The 15213-nt window shown below is 41.9% G+C and overlaps 1 protein-coding gene across 1 annotated transcript in view; it reads left to right on the top strand.

Annotated features, from left to right (window-relative positions):
- The window catches only part of LAMA3 (laminin subunit alpha 3), a 263227-nt gene that overhangs the window by 211333 nt on the left and 36681 nt on the right, over window positions 1-15213 (top strand). Inside the window, exons 42-54 of the mRNA XM_073897993.1 lie at window positions 830-940; window positions 1114-1225; window positions 1447-1614; window positions 2764-2960; window positions 4173-4289; window positions 4910-5064; window positions 5352-5493; window positions 6281-6383; window positions 8102-8218; window positions 8303-8482; window positions 8999-9141; window positions 12541-12711; window positions 14992-15143. Of these exons, the coding sequence (XP_073754094.1) occupies window positions 830-940; window positions 1114-1225; window positions 1447-1614; window positions 2764-2960; window positions 4173-4289; window positions 4910-5064; window positions 5352-5493; window positions 6281-6383; window positions 8102-8218; window positions 8303-8482; window positions 8999-9141; window positions 12541-12711; window positions 14992-15143 (1868 nt within the window). The remainder of the gene's footprint in view (window positions 1-829; window positions 941-1113; window positions 1226-1446; window positions 1615-2763; window positions 2961-4172; window positions 4290-4909; window positions 5065-5351; window positions 5494-6280; window positions 6384-8101; window positions 8219-8302; window positions 8483-8998; window positions 9142-12540; window positions 12712-14991; window positions 15144-15213) is intronic.

The raw sequence follows: 15213 nt of genomic DNA, 5'->3' as shown, positions 1-15213 counted from the left end.
AGGGAACCTGGATTCTGGTCCCTAAGCAATCACTGATCAGCCCTACAGCTGTGGCATGAACAAGTCACCCAATTTCTTTGGGCTTCCATTTTCTCATTTGTGATATGAGAGCATTTGATTAAATGAGCTCTCAGTTCCCTTCCTGCCATTAGGTTCTTTGAATCGAATGGGTCCTTTATTAGAGTAGCCTTAGGCACTGCTTTTAGTTTCATAAAGTTGAATATAGGTTAAAAGCAATGGAATGTATTATAGTCTGGAAAGTAATACATCCAGACTGGTGGTGGTACCAGTGGTACCACCCTCATTTCTTTAAGGTTAGGTCACTAACTCAAGTAAAGTATCTCTTGTCTCCTTATGTTTTTTTTTTTTTTTTTTTTTTTTCCTTTTGTTTTTAAGTTTATTTTAGAACCTTGTCACAACTTGCGTCATAAAGTAGATTCTTGGGGCACCTGTTTGGCTCAGTCAGTTGGGCATCTGACTCTTGATTTTGGCTCAGGTCATGATCTCAGGGTCGTGAGTTGGAGCCCCGTGTCGGGCTCTGCACTTAGCACCAACTCTGCTTAAGATTCTCTCTCTCCCTCTCCCTCTGCCCCTTCCCCACACCCTCTATCTCTAAATTCATAAATAGATAAATACATACATAAATAAAATCTTAAAAAAAAAGTAGATTCTTCAAGTAGCTGATTTCAAAGAATCCAGTTTTTTCCTGTGGACCAGCACTGGGCTTGCTAAATGAATCTTTCTGTATCATTACCAGGATTGCCAAGTGGATAGGACTTATGCCAAATTTCTGCTCTAGTGTGAGAATAACTTTGCATGTTACTTTCAGAATCAGTTACTCACCTACCGTTCTGCCATTTCAAATCATGGATTAAAAATGGATGGTCTAGGAAAGGAACTGGGTAGTTTGAATCGCGAATTTGAAACTTTGCAAGAAAAGGTAATGTGTTAACTCAATAATGTTAACTGTTGTTGTTGTCCCCAAAATATTGTTTGTATTCCCCCATCAACATGGTTTGTTGCTAATCAATGTATTTTTCATATAGGTTCAAGTAAATTCTAGAAAAGCACAAGCATTACACAACAATGTTGATCAATGTATTTTTCATATAGGTTCAAGTAAATTCTAGAAAAGCACAAGCATTACACAACAATGTTGATCGGACAACCCAAAGCGCGAAAGAGCTGGACACAAAGATTAAAAATGTCATCCAGAATGTGCACAGTAAGGAGTTACTCAGTCCAATTAAATATGTTTTTTTATTACATAGCCTGTTCTGTGCCCTGAAAGAATTTCTCCTTAAGAGTTCAACATTATGAAAAAGATCCTGTAGTGACACTAAAAAACTGATATGAACCCTCCATAAAAATCTGTATTTTTTTGTTTTTTAGTAGTCGACTGGAGTCCAGAATTCCCAGTTTAATAAACTGCTCAATGTTTTCTAGTTCTCTTGAAGCAGATCTCTGGGACAAGTGGGGAAGGAAACAACCTGCCTTCAGGGGATTTTTCCAGAGAGTGGGCCGAAGCAGAGCGCATGATGACAGAGCTGCGGAACCGCAACTTTGGAAAGCACCTGAAAGAAGCAGAAGCTGAAAAAACAGAGGCTCGGCTCTGTAAGGACATTCCCAAATCCTTGCTTGCAGTCCGTTCTAATGGGCTTGAAATACAGCGTGCTAAGTACAATGTCAGGTCCCTGGGTACAGGTGGAGAGGCTCGTCATTTCACCGTGCAGGATTCTTTTTATTTTAAAGATTTATGTATTTATTTTAGAGGTGGGGGGGGGGCACAGAGAGAGGGAGACAATCTCAAGCAGACTCTGTGCTGAACCAAAATCAAGAGTTGGACGCTCACCTGACTGAGCCACCCATGTGCCCCAGCATACACGACTTTTAGAGCATCATGTGAGAATGGGTAGCCCTTCCACACTTCCAAGAGGTGGTAAGAATATAACATCTTACCATCATGCAAGAAAAAAAGATTCTTCTCCTAAGACATTAGACACTGAGACCTCCTTTTCCTTTTTAACTACATCTTTATTCTTCCTTCACTCAGCTCTACCCAACTTTCTCATGATATCATTTTTTAATGGTCACCTCACCACCATTGGGGTTTGGAATCACAAATTGATATTAACACTGCTATTGCAGAAACCAAACACTGGGTGTAGATACTGAATATATCTAAAGGTTCTGCTTAGGGAAAATGCTTCATTAGTTCAAAACTGTGAGAAATAATAAGTCTGTTGCATAGATTTTCAAGTACTGATCTTTCTTCTCTAGTAAAATGGTATGTCAATGGTTAATATACAGAAGGTAACAGTTTTCTTTTAGCATTTGTGGTCAAATTTAATCTTAGTCTTTGCTTTTGACTGAGGAGACAGTGTTAGTTTGCAGTTAGTAGTAGTTAGTAGTAGTTAGTAGTAGTAGTTAGTTGGTAGTGTTAGTAGTAGTGTTAGGAGCATGTGCTTTATACTCTGCAGGTCTTATTCAGGTGCCAAGACGGACTGGCCATACAACTGAGTTTCGCGGGCTGTCCTTTCCGTATCCGAAACCTAAGACTGATGTGACTGTTTTCATGTGGGTTATGTGTGCACACACAGACACACACACAGCAGCCACCGCATCAATGTTAGTTTCCTTTCCTGTTCACTTGCAAGTTCAAGGAAAACCATGAAAATGAGTGGAAACTCAATTCTTCTGTAGTCTTTATAGTTGAGCTTCAAGGTACTCATCTCTCAATTGAAAAAATGTGATGTATTCCAGTGCTGACTCGGATAAAGAGCTGGCTGGAAGACCACCAAGGGGAGAACAGGGCACTTGTTAAGAATATACGGGATTCTTTACATGACTATGAAGCCAAACTCAGTGACCTGCGTGCCGTGCTACAGAAGGCAGCTGCGCAAGCAAAGCAGGCCACTGGCCTCAACCGAGAGAATGAGAAGGCTTTGGAATCCATCAAGGTGGGTCCACGGTCAGCATCTGCACGCTTTCATTAATGACAAGGCTGAGGAAGCAGGGATCTTTATCATTAACAAAGTGGCCTGGCCGGGGGCCCGTCTGTACATTGAGTCTGTGCGCACCTGTCCATCCAACAGATGCTCATCGAACAGGAATCAGGAATTAAAGGCAACACCAAAGTCATTCTTACTCCTCCTCAGTCACCAGAAAAGATTGTGAACTTAAACCACAGAGAAAGCGGAACAAATTACTTTACCCCTGCCCCGGGCTAATGGAGTACTGGAGGAATAATGTTGCCAAGTAGATGAGAAATGAAATCAATATTGCTATAATTAAATCCATGTATATAATATATGTTTTAAATAACTGACTTTTTGTGTCAGCTGGGTAAACATCATTATCATAGTCACCGGCAAAGGCATTTTAAGCCTTTATCTGCCTTACAGGAAGTAGATTAAAATACGGGCCTCATGCAGGAGCTGCAGAGACAGGGTTTAGGGCTCGAGATTTCATAGTATGTATATTTTTCCAGTGGTGCACATTGTATGCTGAGATAGCAACACGAGTGTGAGGCGTTATAAAACGGCAGGAAGGTCAGAGTGGAATAACACAGGACTGGCCCCCAACAGGAAGAATTTGGTAAAAGAAAATAAATAATATCTTAGTAGATGGCAATACCCTTAACTACCGAAGCCTCTTTAGACAGCAACTCTGCTGTTGGAAGTCACTGGTGATGATGGAGTGTGATCCAATATTGTAGGTCTCGGAGCTTTAGCGGCTCCTCGCCTGGCCTTCCCAGGTCCTGTGTGCTCTCTTGTTGAGGACATTGAAGCGCTTCTGTGTCCTTGTGGGGCCTGGCACGTAGAGCATGGTGGTGGTTGGTGCTGATTTGTTTAGTGACAATCCCTCATTCTGCTTCACAAACCAGAGCTGACTCACCTCACTGGCTGAGTCGCCCTGGTATAGAAAGCTTCTTCTACAGTGCTAACTATTGTTTCCCGGGCATGGAGTTTGAGGAAACCATGAAACCATGACAACACACCCACACAGCAAAGTGAACTGATTTCCCCTCACTCTGTAGTTGCCTAGATGATCTTTAAGTTCAAGAGAACGTTCTGGCTCTGAAATTACTTCTATGCTGTGGTCTAGTTATGCCTCTGCCTTCTGATAACATATCATGCAGTTCAAGCAGATATTCTTTTTATTCTCTCCAGATGCAAGTTCAAGAAATGAATTCCCTGCAGAGTGATTTCTCCAAGTACCTAGCCACCGCGGACTCTTCCTTACTGCAGACCAACATGCTTTTGCAGCGGATAGGGAAAAGCCAGGAGGTAGAGACAAAACTCGTTCTCCGGAAAATTGAAAAAACATTCAGATCATATCCGAGGAAACCAGGAGATAGACTGACCTGTGTTTTTTCTGCAACATATGTCTTTTAGATGGAAGGAAATAAATCAAAGTGTTTACCCTTGGGGTGCAGGGGTGCGAATGAAGTGTCCTCCCTATGTCTATTCGTGCCACCTAATTAGCCTACAGTGAGCAAATGTTGCTTTTGTGATAACAAAACAAAATTGGAATGCTGTTTTTAAAATATCAAGCCTACTTTTGTTAGCGGAACCTATTTAGGACTGATCAAAGATTGACCACATTAGCAGCCCAACGGGTATTTGGAAAATACCTTTTATAATAGCTGTTTTTAAATCAGAAAAAAACTTCTAAGCCAGAAAAAACAACTTTACACTAATGATAACTGTGTGCTTTTATAAAATTTATCAAAGGGGCTACCCATCATAAGAAAAATGTTCAAATGGTGGGAAAACTTAGAAAAATATTATCAGCACCACTACTGAAGTAATGCATCCTGGGAGCCTGAAGTTTATGACAGAGTTTAAGAAAACAGCATGTACATTCTTTGCTTAAATTGACACTGTCTGTTTACCTGAAAACACAGGAATATGAAAAGTTAGCTGCCACTTTAAATGAAGAAAGACATGGGCTAAGTGGCAAAGTGAGAGAACTTTCCCAGTCCACCAGCAAAGCGTCCCTGGTGGCGGAGGCAGAAGCGCATGCACAGTCCTTACAAGCGTTGGCAAAGCAGCTGGAGGAGTGAGTTACCCCCGAGGTCTAACTGAACGGGTAGCTGGAGCCTAGCGTGAAAGCCTCCCCGACAGCTGGGTCTCCAGAACAGGGTAGAGGGTGGGACCCAGGGCCCAGGGCCCAGCCCCACCTGCAACAGGGGTTTGATTCCCAGATGCGTCCTTGCCACCTCTGGTCTCCCATTTGCCCACTGAATCCGAGAGGCTGGGGCGGGGCGGGGGCGGTGATGGAAGGGGCCTCAGCTGCCTTCCAAGCTGTGGGGGCTGCTGGAGCCCTTCACCCACACGGTCTTCCAGGATCAAGAGGAACACCAGTGGGAACGAGCTGGTGCGCTGTGCGGTGGATGCCGCCACCGCCTATGAGAACATCCTCAACGCAATCAAAGTGGCTGAGGATGCTGCCAACAAGGCCACCAGCGCGTCCGAGGCAGCCCTCCAGGTGGGCACCTGCACTGGCACCTTTTCTTTTTTGTATGCACTGAGGAAGATAACCAAGCATTATTTTAAATCAGAACCTGTATTGAATAGACTTGAACTTGCTCTAGATGTGGACCATTTCTGTATTCACTTGACTGTTTTGATATGTGTAGCACAGTTGAAAGAACAATTTGTAAAACCAAATGGAAATGACACTGAATATCAATGATGAGTAGTATATCCTGCCCCTTTCTAGGAATGATATAGGCTGTGATTAAGTATTGACATTTCCCAAAAAAGAGATTTTATATACAGTTTGGTAAACATTTATTTCCTGTCATTTGTCATAACACCTAGGCATGTCTTGGAGTCCTATGGGATCTTCTCTGCACCATATAATAGTCCTATACCTAAAAATAAAGAACAAAATATTAGACATCAAAGAATTATGGGACAGGCCTTCTTGGAAGGTTAAAGATGTTTCTCTCCCAAATATTGAAAACCTAAAAGTAATTCAGTTCTGTCTCAGTTATTGTAGAGGGTATTGTGCAGACAACAGGCAGAAAAATGAGACAGGTGTCACATAATTTGTCAGTCTGTCACCAGGGAAGGGTCCACCTCCCCAAGAGACAAGTATCTACCTACAGCCCTAACTGTATCTTTTAAGAAACAGTCTTAAGGCTCCTCCCCACCTTTGAACCTCATCCTTTAAAGGCTGAAGATAGGGTTTTCAGAGTAGGATGAAAATCTCACTCCACATTTCCTAAGGCGTGCCACATGCTCAAGGCTGATAAATGCTTTGCTTTCAGACAGTGATAAAGGAAGATCTTCCAAGAAAAGCGAAAACTCTGAGTTCCGACAGTGATAAACTCTTAAAGCAAGCCAAGATAACACAGAAGCAGCTCCGGCAAGGTATTAGAGTTGGTGGGTAGGGGGTGGCTGGGATAGCCAAGGGCCTGAAAACGACCGGTAAGACCAGGAGAAGCAGCAAATTCTAGCAGCCAATGCTCTTCTTGAACCTCAGTGTCAATGCAGACGACACTCTGGAAATTCATGGTCTATTTTATAGATTTATTGTTTCCACCCAACATTCTCACATGTACTAAATTAACTAGAACTTCATGAGTATACATAAATCTTGAGGGCGACAGACCTGTTTGGGCCTGGACCTGGGGGCCTGTTTCATTTAATCCACATGTGACCATGGCATTGGAGACCCACACAGCGTAGAGGTGTGTGCAGGTCTGGTTTCTCTTTGAAGGCCCAGATAATAGTTCCAGGTCACTGGTGCTTTAAAATTTCTTAAGTCCTAGAACCTTAGTAAGTAAAAGTACCAAAATCACTACCACTGTGAAGCATGAGAATTTTTGAATCATAAATTTTATCTTTGAAAATTTCCCATTTATTTAATTTTTTACAAAACAATTAAACCATCTCAACCTCACGGAATTCCAGTGTTCTGAAAATGCTGTCTCTTGGTTTTTCTCTCGTCTCTCCTGTTCCTTCATGGCCAAGAAATCATCTTAGGCCCTTTAGTGATTAGATGCCTTCTGACAGTAAATAAATGTATTTATCTTTTTTTTTCATTTAAAAAAATTCAATGCATGAAAAATTACATCCAAAAAAATGTGTAGTGACATAGAATGATTTGCTTAGCAAATTGCAGGAATTAAAATTTCCTGGTATAACATCTATTCCCTTTACAGAATCTGAGCTAAGAGGTGAGGATTGGTGTTTTAGATAGGGTTAAGGATGCTAACTACATTGGTATTTTTTTCTTTTGTTTTCTACCAGCTTGCTTGCTTTTTTTTACCTTTTGATCCCCTTCACCCATTTTTCCCACCCCCACCCCCGGGTTCAGGCAGCCACTAATATGTTCCCTGTATCTATGAGGTTGTTGTTTTCATTTTGGGCATGTTTGTAGATTCCACATGTAAGAGAGATCCTATGGTATTTGTCTACATTGTTATTTAAATCAGTCCTGGAATCATAATTTAAGCCATATATCATCACTTGGGTCTTAAAGCATTCACTGGTCATTTTGCATGACCCCGAAGTGGCAATATTATCAGCTAGGAATGCCTGTGAACTCCCTCCCTTTCACTGAATCGCCTTAAATGTGACAGTCTGGAAATGAACAGAAACAATGCCTACTTTGTATGTCTATTTGCCTGGATAAGGTTCTCTCAACAGCACTTCTTTATTATATTCCGACTGAAGAGGCATCCTTTCTGCATTATTCATTCATTCAGTAAGTATGTACTAATATTAAGCCCAGACTAGTGCCAGACAATGCACTGTGACACAGCAGTGAATAAGACAATCGCCTCCCTTTCCTTCCCTAAGCAGAGACAATTGCCCTGAGCAGAGTGGAAGTTAAACCTCCCCTAAATGATAAGCCTCTCCCTCTCTTCATGGGCATTTCTGAGGAGTCTGGGACCACAGGCTTGGGAATGCTCCTGGCCTCTGTAACCAGAGTCCAGTGGAGCTGTGGGTCTAGGCGCACACAGCGGGCATCTCTGAGATGCAGGTCTGCTCAGTGGTCTGCCGTTGCTGGCTACTTCAGGCGCCACCAATACCAATGGAAGGTCAAAATCCATAGGTAATTGCCTCATGATGCTTTATTGTAGAAATCAGCCCAGCTCTCAACAACCTACAGCAGACTCTGAAAGTTCTGACAGTTCAGAAAGGGCTGATTGACACCAATCTCACTGCCATCCGCGACGACCTTCGTGGGATACAGAGAGGTCAGCATCTCCCTACCCACCAGACTTGGCTTCTTTTGTCGAGCATTTCAGATACTTACACCTCCCTCTGTGTGTGTGCATTAGATGATATCAGTGGTATGATCAGTAGCGCAAAGAGCATGGTCAGAAATGCCAACGACATCACAAATGAGGTGCTCGACGGGCTGGGCCCCATTCAGACAGATGTGACAAGAATTAAGGATACCTATGGGAGAACACAAAGTGAAGACTTCAACAAGGCTCTCACCGACGCGGATAACTCAGGTATCAGGCATCTTTTGGCCAGGACATCTTATCCAGTTTCTGCATTGTTATGTGCTTTGGTTGATTTATTTAAATTCTTCCCTTGTAAAGCCCCAAATTAGAAATTAAAATATTAGAAAGCAGCTTCACGTAATACATTCAAAGAATATGGGCATTCTATTAATTGGAAAGACTAGGTAGGATTTTTTTTTAACCCATTAACATTGCTATTGATTTTTTCTTTTATAGAGTGGAGATACAGATCCCTTAATCATGAGGTGTTAAATTATAATTGATATTAAGGATCAAAAAACAAAGATTTATTTTCTTCTGTAGTGGTCAAGAAAGATGATCTGATAACTAGATAGCAAGCTAAAATCCTTGATGTATTTAGGAAAGGTATTACCTGACTCTGAGCCATCCTATCCAATATTTAGGAACCAAACATAACACTTGACAAATAGTGTCAATGAGAAAATCTGTATTTAACCTTTTCTCAACTCGCAATTATAAATTTGTTTGTAATCTCACCCACAGTAAATAAATTAACCAACAAACTGCCCGATCTTTTGAGCAAGATTGAAAGTATCAACCAACAGCTGTTGCCACTGGGCAACATCTCTGATAATGTGGACCGTATCCGGGAGCTAATTCAGCAGGCCAGAGATGCTGCAAATAAGGTAGGCATGTCCCCACATTGCTAGGCACTAAGGCTCCGTCTTTGAGAAGTCACTACATTCATCAAGAAAGGGAAGGCATTTGTTTACACATGAACTCGTCGTCCTTCTTGCTCTAATTTTTTGGTTGTTTGGAATGCGAAAGTTGACTTCCTCCTGTCAACCTTCAAAAGTGCATGTTACCTTCATGCCGTAAATGATCTGGTATGTCAGAGACCTGAAGCAGTTTCCTCCCCATTGAGTTTATGCAGGCGGGAAGAAGGGGTCTCCTCCAGACCCTCGTTGGGAAGTGTTATTGCAAGGTCGAGTAAGGGTTCTATCATCAGAATGTGCTGATGTGATATTGCACAGGCCCTAGTTTCTTATTACAGCTTGAAAGTTGTAGAATCCACGTTTACTAAGGACAGAGGATTATAGCAGATTTTCTTCATTGGAACACAAATTCATCAGCCTTTCTCATTTTCACCTGACAGTGTTTACCTGAATTCCTGACACTTCTCTCTCAAGAATTTGTTTTGTCCTAAAATAATATTAATGAAACATCTTCCATTTTTCATCTACCCCCTGGGAGATATTCGGAGACAGAGGGTTGGGAAACCAAGTCAGAGTATCACTGCCCTAAGGACACTGTGGTTGATTCCAAGGCTCACTATTACTTTTTTTGAGCCCTTACATCTGGGAAAGAGGAATACTCCCAACGTAAAACCTTTAACAGTGGGGCGCCTGGGTGGCTCAGTCAGTTAAGCGTCTGCTTTCAGCTCAGGTCATGATCCCAGCGTCCTGGGCTGGAGCCCTGCATCAGGCTCTGCACTCCACAGGGACCCTGCTTCTCCCTCTTCCTCTCCCTCTGCCTGCCACTCCTCCTGCTTGTGCTCTCTCTCTCTGTGTGTGTCAAATAAATAAATAAAATCTTAAAAAAAAAAAACAAAAAACCTTTAACAGGAAAACAAAGAGCATAAGGCACAGTTGGAAGACACTACTTTTTCACACCGACTCATGCTTTATATAAACCAAATGAAAACTATTATGTTTCTAGCTTTTGCCCTTCTATAGAAGTTCATTCACTAATTTATCCAACAAAATTTGAAGCATATAATAACACCATGGTCAAGAGCTTGTTAACCAAACCAGATTGTCTTGGTTTTGGTCCTAGCTCTGTCACTTCTGAGCTGTGGGACTTCGGGCCAGCTACTTCACCTCTCTGTACCTCACTTTGTTCATCTGTAGAGCAGGGTCCATAATAAGACTGTCCCCATGAGATTTTTAGGATTAAACTAGGTAATGTAAAATAGTTCCTGGCTAAAAGTGCCATGTAAGTGGAAAATAATAAAATATAACTTAAAAATAAGCCAGCGCTTTGGAGCTCCTGGGTTGTGCGGCGCTCTCCTGGGTGCCCAGGACACAGAGATTAGTAAGCCATAGTCTTGACCTCGGGTTACTCACCAGCTGCTTCAGTGTGGCAACTGGTAAGCAGACTACACTAAGAAGCTGGATAAAACTGTGTTAAGCATGTCTTGACAACACTCATTTCTACCTGGAGAGGCTCAGAATGGTACTAAAGGACGTGTAGAAGAATGTTCAATGCGACACAGCTTGTCATCACAAAGATAATTGGAAAAAAGCCAAATGTCCATCAATAGGAGATGGATAAAATTGTGATAAATGTATACAATGAAAGACCACACCACAATAAATATAAATGAGCTGGAGCCAGCAGGTGTGTCAATACAGATACATCTACAAACAGAGTGAGGCCAAGAAAGCAAGTTGCAGATGGATATGTGGAGATACCATTTATATTAAAGTATTTAAAACATGAGTAATAAAACTGATTACAGTTTATAGTTAGATGCATTTTAGTAAAAATATTGCAACGTGCGTGGACCGTGCATGGGAATCTAAATCCAGGGTAGTGGTGGCCTCTGAGATGGGAGAGAGGAATGAGGACAAGGTGAGATATGCAAGGAGCTTCTATTATACCACTCATGTTTAATTTCTTAAGAATGTAATGAATATACAGGTATATTCTCCATTCTTTTTATGTATACATGAGATGGCTTCTTTTTTTTTTTTAAGATTTATTTATTTGAGAGAGCAAGAGAGAGAGAGAGAGAGTATATGAGAAGGGAGAGGGTTAGAGGGAGAAGCAGGCTCCTCACTGAGCAGGGAGCCCGATGTGGGACTCGATCCCGGGACTCCAGGATCATGACCTGAGCCGAAGGCAGTCGCTTAACCAACTGAGCCACCCAGGCGCCCCCATGAGATGGCTTCTTAATTAAAAAAATTAAAAAGACTGAGAGTTTTCCAGGTGACAAAGGGCATGCCAAGAAAGACTCAGGATGTGATTGGGTAGACTGGAGGGTGGAGGGGTGTAGAGAAAGAGGCATAAAATGAGCCTGTAAAATGGGTGAGGGGTGCTCAGTCACAAGCACGTTCGAGAAATGACAGCCTATACCATCACTAAGTACCCCACTCCAACATAATACCTTGCATAAACCAGGTTTTCCATAAATATTTAAATGCTTGATAGATAAAATATAGTTGGTGTAAGTATCATTCCAGGAGTGTTATTCTTTAGATTATTAAGGAACATTTATTTTCTGTGTTTGAATGCCATCTACCCAAGTTGGTCCACAGACCAGCACTAGTCAGAGAAATTTTGTTACTGGTCCATTATATGTAAATATAAAGTTGAATGTATATGTCTAAAAACTTTCGATAATTCGAATTGCCTCAAAATTCAAGCATGGGATAGTAGGCATGTATTTTGCACGCCTTATTTATTTCATTTTTCTAATAATTTGATTTTTAATATATTTACAAAAGTATTGGTCCAGGGCAGATTAGAGAGGGGAAAAAATGGTCCTTCACCCACTGAGCTTAAGAAGCACTGTTTTAGAGAGCCCTGATGCACTTGTTTTTAAGGACTGAATGCCTATAATAAAAACAACCATAACATGTAATATATTAATGGGGAATGGTTCCTTAAAGAATTTATTTAAAAAATATTTTTGATGTATTATATATGTACAACACGTCAGGCACCATGCTAAGTGCTTCCATACATGTTAGGTCATCTGTACAAAAACCTCCTAGGGTTGCAGCTATGATTATAATAATGATTATCATTTCTGGTACAGAGAATTAGATGCACTTCTCAAAGACCCCTGGCTGGTAAACAGGAAGAATATGAAAGCTTTATTACTCAGCTCCTGAAACAGCTTCATGAGTTTATAACCCAGACCTAGTAGACACACACACTCCTTTGCTCTTTATCATAACAACTGGGAAATGCTGACATAGAGATGAAAGGAGTTGTGGCACAGTCCCAGGCTGTCCCTCTGAGCACACCCCCTTTCCTCACAGAAGAATCTTTAATGACCTAGATCTTTTCCCTTACAGGTTGCTGTCCCCATGAGGTTCAATGGTAAATCTGGAGTTGAAGTCCGGCTGCCGAATGACCTAGAAGATTTGAAAGGATACACATCTCTTTCTTTGTTTCTCCAAAGACCTGAATCAAGAGAATATGGGAGGACTGAGAATATGTTTGTGATGTACCTTGGAAATAAAGATGTAGGTATCGCTTTGACATTTCTCTTGTTTTTAAAAATAATATGGTTTGGGGATCTTTTTTTTTTTTGAATATTGGTTCTGTATTTGCTGCATGACCACCAAACTTAGTGGCCCAAAGCAACAGCAAATGTTTATTATTTCACACTGTTTCTATGGTGCAGTGTTCAAGAGTGGCTTAGCCAGATGGTTCTGATTCAGGGGATCTCATGAGCTGTCTGTCAAGATGTTGGCTGGGGCTGCAGTCATCTGAAGGCTCGACTGGGGCTGAAGATTTGCTCTCAGTTTGGCTCACTCACACGCCTTGTAAGTTAGTGCTGGTTGTTGGTAGGAGGCATTTTTCATGCCACATGGTCCTCTCCATAGGGCTGTTAAGTGTCCTCATGACACAAGAGCAGGAACGCTGTTGGGGTGATCATGCTACCATCACCTTGGGGAATTCCACTCTTTGTGGGTTGAATTGTGGCCCAAAAGAATATGGTTTTTGAGATACATGTCACAAGTGTGCCATTGCCATTGGCACAGCAGGAAGAAATCCCACCAATATGTCAGCAGACTCCACCCCCTCTGATGGCATCCCAAGGGGCCACCCATCATTTGCAAATTGTTATCTGTTGGTCTTATCTGATGGAGAGGCCTTGCCCAGTGGGCTCAGCACATGACACATGTGAGCACATGCACACCGGGGGTTAAAGTTCAGCACCCCTTCCTAAACAACCAGGGCAGCAATATCAAGGCTTCATGGAAATCATCAGTGGTTCTTTCTCACAAAATTGTGACCCTGCCCTCCTCCTCAGAATGCCCAGCTGCAGAACCTTCCTCAAGTCGGCAGGGATGGGACCGTCTGTGGGTGAGGACTGGAGTGAAATGAAGCCTCTCTTGCCTAATTAATAAGGCATGCAGTTGCCCTATCTCTTTCTAATTCTAAATTCTTAAACCACTACTGTTACAGGCATTTTGAACAGTTCATTTTCTTTTTTTTTTTTCTTTTTTCTTAGCAAGCAGTGGAGTGGGGCAGAGAAAGAGGGAGAGAGAGAATTTTTTTTTATTTTAAGATTTTATTTATTTATTTGACAGATAGAGAGCATAAGTAGGCAGAGTGGCAGGAAGAGGGAGAGGGAGAAGCAGGCTCTCTGCTGAGCAGGGAGCTGGACATGGGGCTCAATCCCAGGACCCCAGGCTCATGACCTGAGCTGAAGGCAGCCGCGTAACTGACTGAGCCACCCAGGTGCCCCGAGAGAGAATCTTAAGCAGGCTCCATGCCCAGCGCAGAGCCTGGCACAGGGCTTGATCTCACAACCCTGAGATCACGACCTGAGCTGAAACCAAGAGTCCAGTGCTCAACCGACTGAGCCACCCAGGCACCCTTTGAACAGTTCATTTTAGTCTTTAGTCCCTCCTCTTAAAATACATTTTTTTCAACTTAAGTGTCAGAGGAAAAAGTAATCGCTGGCTGGGTTAGGATATAATTGCTGGAAAAAAAATGTCTGAAACATGGTTCTGGAAAATTCTGGTCAATTAGAAAGTAATTGGCTGTGATTAGTGTGTGTGGGTGTTTAAAGATTCCTAAAATTGACACTATTATTAATCACTCTCTAATGCTTTAAAGTGTTGGTACTTTATTTGTAGCTTTCTTATGACATGACTTTCTGCTTTGTATTGTGACAAAATGCACATTATTCCTTCAACAATTTTATACCATCTACCTACAAGGTACCAACACTGTATGATACACAAAAATTTGTTTCTTGAATGTGAATTTCATGTTATGTATATTTTACCACAATTTTAAAACTTCATATGTATCTTCAAGTGCTCATATGCTAACAAAAAAAGATATATATGTAGCTGACCGTGGTAACAGAGGGTTCTAGGTATTGTAACAGAGGGTTCTAGGTATTATAACAGAGGCATGTGCAAAGTGTTAAGAGATCATTGTATGGTACAGGGAGAACAAAAATGGCTTATTTCCAGACTAAAATCCAATGGAGACCTGAGTCTGTATCTAGTTCATCTTTATGGCAAGTGCTTGGCAAATATTTGCAGATTGAGCGAATGGGGGAGTGAATCCGTGAGTGCAATGATCTGGGAGAGAAGACAGTGCAGACATTATTAAGTGTTCTGTCTCTATTGTTCTGTACAAGGAGGTACCTCATTTATTCAGTCTGCCCAAGGGTTATTGTGTAAAACCCATTAGTTATTTGAAATGCACTCTCTTGGGATGGGAAGTTGAGAGGACCAGGGTGTGTGCGAAGTGCTCTGAGGTGGCCTTGATGTCTCCAGGCCTCCAGGGACTACATCGGCATGGCAGTTGTAGACGGCAAGCTCACGTGTGTTTACAACCTGGGAGAACAGGAGTCTGAACTCCAAGTGGACCAGAGCGTGACCAAGAGCGAAACTCAGGAGGCAGTAATGGACCGGGTGAAATTTCAGAGGTACCAGTCCCTCTTTCTTAATCTGATAATATTACCAAACTCCCCAGTGTGTGTGCTGCTAAACCCCATT

This window comes from Callorhinus ursinus, unplaced genomic scaffold (genome assembly GCF_003265705.2).
Source record: "Callorhinus ursinus isolate GAN/ISIS: 27379988/994484 unplaced genomic scaffold, GSC_fseal_2.0 scaffold11, whole genome shotgun sequence".
In the NCBI taxonomy this organism is placed as follows: domain Eukaryota; kingdom Metazoa; phylum Chordata; class Mammalia; order Carnivora; family Otariidae; genus Callorhinus; species Callorhinus ursinus.
The sequence above is the reverse complement of the archived record's forward strand: the minus strand, read 5'-3'. Positions and strand labels throughout refer to the sequence as shown.